General features: G+C 34.9%; 1 protein-coding gene across 1 annotated transcript in view; it reads right to left on the bottom strand.

Annotated features, from left to right (window-relative positions):
- Positions 1-866: 866 nt before the first annotated feature.
- ppp1r2 (protein phosphatase 1, regulatory (inhibitor) subunit 2) overlaps positions 867-7,951 on the bottom strand; it is a 12,656-nt gene continuing 5,571 nt past the window's right edge. Inside the window, exons 2-6 of the mRNA XM_059543966.1 lie at positions 4,711-4,818; positions 4,123-4,206; positions 2,872-2,972; positions 2,515-2,685; positions 867-1,671 (exon numbers count right to left, since the gene is read on the bottom strand). Coding sequence (XP_059399949.1) covers positions 1,652-1,671; positions 2,515-2,685; positions 2,872-2,972; positions 4,123-4,206; positions 4,711-4,818 — 484 coding nt within the window. The 3' untranslated portion in view covers positions 867-1,651. The remainder of the gene's footprint in view (positions 1,672-2,514; positions 2,686-2,871; positions 2,973-4,122; positions 4,207-4,710; positions 4,819-7,951) is intronic.

Below are 7,951 nucleotides of genomic sequence, written 5' to 3'. Positions count from 1 at the left end.
AAAAATGGTCAAATTACTCAAAACGCATGAAGCAAAAAAAAAAATCAATAAAAAATTAAACAATGATAAAAATCTAAGCACTTGTGCTCGAGAATGTATAAATGTAGGATTGCACTATATTTGACATGACCGTATGAATGTGTGCAATCCACGTCAATGACTGATGGGACATCGCAAGACAATACCAGACCTTTCATTCTTTTCATCAAAAACTGATACCAATTAAGAAATATGTGCTTTTATGTTCAATGTGTCCAGCAGTTTGTGAATTTCCTGACATCATTCAGTCAAGGGCAGGCCGTGTGTATGATGGGATCATCTCAGAAACACAGATCTCACACTGATTGTGCTGTCTTTATGTCAGAAGAAACACAGTAGCCAGAAAAGGGTCTAAAATGCATCCAGGCTGAAACACTTGAATTGAATAACTGTTTCCAAAAACAATACTGTGTCAGTATTTGGATGAACTTTGTAAAACCTGTCAAGAACCGTTTTATTCGGAATTATTATATTACAGTAAAGTTTTTAGTTTTTTTCCCCCAATTAGAATTATTATTATTGCATTTTGGTAATGAGTCATAATATTTGTATTTATTTATTTTTCATTACAGAGCCAGAATATTTTTGACTTTTGAAATTTATTTTTATTTTGTTGCATTACTGTAACAAGCCTGAATATTTTTATTTAATAAAAAATATTATTATTATTATTTTATTTTATTTTTTGCAGCATTCACACATTTAGCTTATCATTATGATGATTATTTATTATTATTTTATTGTGTGTGAGTGTCCATGACTAAATTGATAAACCAGAATAAGAAATACAATTTAAGAGATCAAATTGCTGCATCAACATACCAAAATTATGATTTTTTTTTTCTTTTATTTGGTACTGAAAGGATAATTATATTCTTCAGCAATCATAGAAAGAAATAACCTCATTATAAATGGCATTTAGGAAATAAAAGGCAATCAAAACAAACAAAGCTCAATAAGGATGCCACGTCAAAATCCATCAGAACTGTTCAGCATCTGTTAAACAGTTTTGGAAAAGCAACAGAGACAACCAAAGGGTTCAGTCTACTGATCGGTAGTTTTATATCTAGTTCTGTAATACTCACCTGTTAATCATACACAGGGCAGATACTATTAGTGCCAATGAGGTTAAACATGGTTTTCAGAAGCCATGCATACAGTAGAGCTCATATGAGCGATGTGTGTCAGAGCCCAAGACCACATCAGTCCTCCATTAGCAGTGCATCCTAAACCACCCGCCTGTTCAGATCGCATTAAACTCAATTACTACAAGAGTTGGGGAATCACAGAAAGTGTACGGTGGATTGTGGAAGTCACCGAGTCGTGACGGTAGGGGTGTAAGACACAAGCACACTTCTCAGCGGACTCCCACACTCTCGCCACAGGAAGAGGGTGGAGTCCAGGCCTGGACCTGTCTGATAACAGTCTCGTTTCTTAGCGTGATGACAATAAACGTTTGGCAAATAAGGGAGCTGGATGATATGCGTGGCATTGTGGTGTTGGTAGGAAACACGGGGTGGAGGGGGATCCTGAAGCTGAACCGGTGACGACATGCTGCCTTCCAGACGGCCATGGGACAAGGCGGGAGTTGGTGGACAAAATCTTGACATCCTTATAAATCCAAGGAATCAGCTGTAATAGATGAACGATGAGACGTTTGAATTTATTCCAGTATTTCAAAACATTTTTAATTTTTTACACCCGTAAAGAAAAAGCAGGGCAAAACATATCGGCAGTATTACATTAAAAAGATAAAAAAAAGCTCATTATATATATATATAAATATATAAAATACTAGATTTTTATATTTCACACAGTACCTTGCAACAGTTTGGGCTTGGTAATATTTTCATAACATTGTAAACTTTGGGTAGTATTTAAATAATATTTAAGTGCCTTATGCTCACCAAGGCTCCATTTATTTGATCGAAAACACTGTAAAAAAAAAACAACTGTAATATTATGAAATATTATTACAAATTAAAATAATTGTTTTGTTTATGTTAATATATATTAAAAAGTAAATTGTTCCTGTGATGCAAAGCTGAATTTTCAGCAACATTACTTCAATCAATCAATATTATTATATTAGATACTTTTTTTTTTTTAAATTAGATAATTTTTTTTTTTAATCATTAAATTGCTCGTAAATGTCTAATATTTTTATTAAATACGATATGTAAAAAAAAATTTTTTTGTTGTTTTTTTTTTTTACATTTTGTCTGATGGTTCAATAGGCAGTTTGACAGTTAGGTGAAAAAAACAACCTTTTTCCTATTATTCTATATGTCAAGCTCTCCAGGGTCAGACAGGGGTAATATGACGGATTAAAAGTTTACCCAAATCACTAACCCCAAAAAACAGCACTAGTGATGGCTTGACTCCTCTCCAAACCACATGTGCAGTACAATGCAGGTCATTAGTGTTATTAACACATGACTGATTTACACTACTGTTTTTTGAGTCTTTATTTACCGTCTTGTGGGGGGTCAACGGTGATGTCCTCTGTCTCCGTATCATCCTTCATCTCTTCATCCTCATCTTCCTCCTCTTCCAGCTCACTGGCCATGAGTTGTCGGGCTAGTTTAATGTTCATGCCTTCATTATAATGCATCTTCCTCATCATCTGAAACTGCTTCTTTCTGGCTGAGGAAAGACAAAACACATCCAGTACATCAAACTGAATACAGCACGTGTGGTTTTATTTCACATTAGCATTATATGCTCTCAACCCTGTTATCTATTTCACAAGTTAGTTTTTTCTCTAGCAATAAGAGCCTTAAATGAACAAAGAGATTCAAATGTGAATGTGAGGCCAGACACGTGTCTCACCTTGCTCCTCCGGACTCAACTCCTCCTCCTCTTCCTCACTGCTCTCCTCTTCTGGTTCCTCCATGAAGCGAGATCCTGCTCCTTCCGCCGCTGCCGCCAGCCTGACACAGACACATTATCAGACAGAGTTTGATGCATCTTCATCAGAAAGATTCACAGCTGGATCAGGGTTTTAATTCAGTATCGAGACATCATAGTACAATAGAACGGCTATAGATATTTCTCAAAGGCGTGTGCAACAGAACTTAATCTCCCTTCATTTCCTGTGGCAGCACAATAATGATAAAAGCTTCAATTTCACTGCTGCTGCTGCACTAATGCTAAAGATCTTCCTGTCTTCAATAACTAATAATAATGTAACTGCACCAAACATCCATTTAACTGATCAAGATCACTTGATGCACATCGTGCTGTATTCATATCGACTTCTTTAAGTAGAAACTACCCGGAGGATTGAAGCCAGCTTTAGTTCCTTATAAAGGGATTATTTATATCATTTGACACATTACTAACAGCTAATGTTAATAAATACAACTCAGTGCAGCTTATTAAGGAAGTTTTTCATAAAACCTGGTGGTCTGTAATATTTTCACTGTTAATGTGAGAAGATCTCTCAGGGAGTAACCAGACACACACACATACACACATCGGCCCCAGTGAATGCTGGGTAGGGAAGCATAAAGCACAGAAGACGCTGGGCAGGCACTATTGTGAAAGCGGTTAGCAGCTCTGCTTGAGTTGCTGTGACCTCTGATTTATCTGTAGGCAGCGATGTGCCATCTGTTAGGACGTCTGGTTGCTCATGTATCCTTAACTGTATTGTACTAACATGGCGGCAGAAAAAAAAAAAAAAAAAAATGTTTTATATAATTAAAATGTAATTAAATTAAATTTGACTGACGTCACAGGAACATGGCAGGAACAATGCAAAATCATGTTACCAAACATTGCTTTTTGAAATCTATTTTGCTGTATTTCTGCTTGACTTTCACATTGACCAAGCCCCGATTCAAGAATTGTGTGCTTTGAGCTATTCTGATACACTGCAGCCTGACAAAATAGTTAATAAGTGTTCGGTCATTATTAAAAAAGCTAATTGCTGTGAGATTGCAGAGTGCCTAGGTTCATTCAGTGATGTGGATGGAGTGGAGGTGGGGAGTCAAACTAATTTTGGAGCCTAAAACACGGGTACATCCCAAAACATTGGAAGAAATATATCCATATCAGAGATAGCAATTATACATCACTTACTTCTTAGCGAGGTCATCTCCAGGTAGGATTGTGTTCCCGTCTGAATCGCTGAGCGCCCCCTCATCATCGTCATCGCCAACCATCCTAAGAGGGACAGGAGATTTTTGGTCGAAAGCCCGAAGGGAGAAAGACAGAATGACCTTTTCTGCAAATTTGCCCTGTCAGTGCTCTTGTATTTTGCAGACGGGGCAGTAACATATCCAGAGAGATGAGCAACACTTTGAACTACCCATATTCCCAATCCATACAGCCTCAGCAAGAGATCAGATCTTTAAAAAATGACTATTCTTCAAGCTGTAGCATTAAGGCTATAGGTGTTTTATAGATGTTTTTCCTGCACACTTTAGTCCATAAAGAAATTGTCAGTTGATTTTATTTCCCTAAATGAATGTTTTGTTAATTTAATTCCTTCCTAGACAATTCACTCAATCCAATTTGTTCTAACGAGCACAGTTTCATTTTCTTTTTTAGATTTAATAGGGTGGCGGCAGCTTCACTCCTGAATCTACGCAGTAGCACAGTCACTTTAAAATTGATATTCAGATTTATACAGGTATGGTCTAAGCAGCATTAATGGCAGCTTCTTACCTGTTGTATGGCGTGCTGGGTTCGTCTATCTTCATCAGCCCATAGTCCTTGTCCGCCGGGTGATATGTGGCCAAAATATTCATTTCATCCCATTTCTGTGACTTCTTCCTAAAAGAATGGGTAGAAACACAGAATGTATTATATAATTATAGATAAAGCTCTTAGCCATGATGCAAATGTTCCCACTGAGATCAGCTACATTAAACAAAGGACTCTGCCCCAATTTGAATCTTTTTGGAGTACTTTGGAAACGGCAGACACAAAAAATAGCACCAAGTGGCACTTCATCTACAGCGATATCGTTGACTTGATTGCAAATAAATGCACAGACACTATTTAACTGAACGGAGATGACATAACTGAATTCTATGATGAACTGCCTTTAACTATCATTTTTGCATTATTGACACTGTTTTCCTAATGAATGTTGTTCAGTTGCTTTGACGCAATGTATTTTGTTTAAAGCCCTATATAAATAAAAATAAAGGTGACATTGCCAAATATACTGACCCTTTAGTGATATAAATAAGACTGGCACACAAAGCCTTATTTCCTGTCTTAAGTCTAGGTTTCCCAATGCACTGAATGCTATAAGCCATCATGCTACAGTGCTACCCCAAGAGCAGTTTCGTAAAGCAAAGCACATTCACTTTCACATTTTAGTCGTATAATAAATCATTTTGCTAATATATATATATATATATATATATATATATATATATATATATATATATAAAATATTAGGTAAAAAAAACTTCCCTTGACAGTTTACTGAAATAAAATAAAGAACTAAAGTTACTAAAATAAAAATGGAAAAATAAGAGCTAAGCAGAAAAAGCTTAATAAAACAAAAAAATAAAACTTAACACTTAAAGTACAGTAAAATGAAACCCGAAAGCTCATTAAAATATGAATAAATACTTTAATACTTAAATAACACTCCTGGTACCATATTCCCTTCTGAAATGATCCATTTCTCACTGGCCTATTCAAGGATGTGCATCTACTGCGTAGAAGGAGCGGCGAAATCTTCGTATTTGACCATATTCGTATTTGTTACAGCAAAGCTAAGTATGACCTCAGTCAATCAATTATGGTTCAGCACTCTGTCAATGCAATGACAGAGACACATTACAACACTTCAAGCAGGTAAAACTCTGACATGCTACAGAACTGTAACTAAAAATTGGCTTTAGTAGTTCTTTCTGTGTTTTGTAGTCTGATGAAAATCCTATGATTGTATTTGGTGACATGAACGCAGCAGACTAGATCACTAATGCTTTTGCAGCAGCAGTCAAATGTGCCAATCCACAAGGAAGAAGAACAGTTACACAACTTCCAAGCAAGTGTGGAAATCCACTCAAACCTGATTTAAAATGACAAGTTTTAACGATAGCCTTTCAAAGAACTGTTGTTTTGACAAGAGGATTATTTTTAAGTCTCTTTTAGTGAGGTGCCAGATGCAATCAGTGCAAGATTTACCGTCCATCATGGACAGAAAGATGAACATAAAGCAGGACCGAGGACTAGTCAAATAAAGCTAATCTCTTCAGAATGGATGTTCATATTCCCTCGCAACATAATCAAGAGATCAGTTTCATTCATGTTAGAGGCAGAGGCCTCCCCAATGGTGAACAGTGGTTTATTCTGTATCACACGTAGGGATATGCCGGTATCAAATTTTCCTGTTGAGGTTAATTGATCATGCTTTTATCACGGTATACGATATTATCACAGTATTGAAATTTTGTTCTAAAAAAGTGGTCATAATACAGTATAAAATGTTACATAACTTTTTTTCTTATTACAAAAATAACTAAACATTTAAAACCATAAAGCAATACAGAAAAATATATAAAAGTTAAATGTTTTACACATTAATGTGCAAAAGAACTATAAAAACCAATAGGTATCACTTTACAGCAAGACCTCATTAGTTAACCTTAGTTAATGCATTACCATTCAAGGCTAGGCAAGTTTATTTATATAGCACATTTCGTACACAATGGTAAAGTTAAAAAAGAAAGTAAAAAAAGTCATGAAGAAAAATAATCACAAAAATAAAACAAGCAATTTAAGAACTTGAAAATGATTTAGAAATTGACTTAAAATGAATTTAAAACCATTTAAAAATAGAAAATGATTTTACATAAAATATAGTGTAATCAGTTCGGACATCGCATAGTGCTCATTCAATAAATGCACAGTTAAACAATGAGCAATAACTACATTTACTATAGAAGTTATTAATCTTTGTTAAAAAAAATCTTAAGTCTTAGTTCATGTTAACTCATTAAATAACACAGTTGCAACTTTCAATTTTAACAGTGTGTTATTTAATATTGGAATACCTAAGATTAATGAATGTTCAGAATAATTTTTTTCATTGGCAATTTATGTTGACTAATGAAGCCATAATTGCCATAATAAGCCATAAAAAGTGTGAATGAACGATAAAAGATCAAAACACTTTAAAACAATATCTAGGGCATTTGTAGTCCAGATAAAAAAAATGAATGTTTGAAGATAAATAGCCTATTAAGTCACAAAAACACAAATCTGAATGGTTATTTAAGATTATTTGTATGTTTACAGGGTAAGGGCTGCATTTAGCGCCATCTGCTGTCAGAGAGTGAATGTGCTTTCATTCAGCCTCTCTCACGTGTTCCTCCATGTGCTTCTCATGTGTGCTTGTTTACATCAGAGCACATGCGCTGTTTCAAGCAGCATACAGCGATGTTGCGCATTTTAAGCAGCTGATGGGAATACTATTCTTAAAATGCATTCCAAATTGTGAATAATTTTTTAATGTATATTTATTCACGGTATTTAGAAGTGCCCACATAACAATATTGTGCATATTAATCACCGCAATATATCGAATTACCGAATACCGGCACAAGTCTAATCACACGGGAGCAAACGATGCACTGTTGCAATGCAATGAGGTCAAGGTTTTTCTCAGCACATCATTATTTCCAATAATTAGAGTTTTCATTTGATGAGAAAAATAAATGAAATTTGATGAGTTTTCATTAAGAGAAAAATAATGAACGTATGTCTATTTATTTTATTAGTTTTATTTATATTATTCAGTTTTATTTACTAATATACAGGATACCCCCCTAAACTAACAAAAAAAGCTGCTAAAAAAAACATGGCTCTCCTGCTACTGCAGATGTGTGAGAAACAAAGAATATTGTTAGGAAAAGAATAGCTTCATATTCATACAGGAAAAAGG

Source organism: Carassius carassius, chromosome 48 (genome assembly GCF_963082965.1).
Source record: "Carassius carassius chromosome 48, fCarCar2.1, whole genome shotgun sequence".
Taxonomy (NCBI): domain Eukaryota; kingdom Metazoa; phylum Chordata; class Actinopteri; order Cypriniformes; family Cyprinidae; genus Carassius; species Carassius carassius.
Note: the sequence above shows the minus strand (reverse complement) of the source record. Positions and strands in the feature narration are given on the sequence as shown.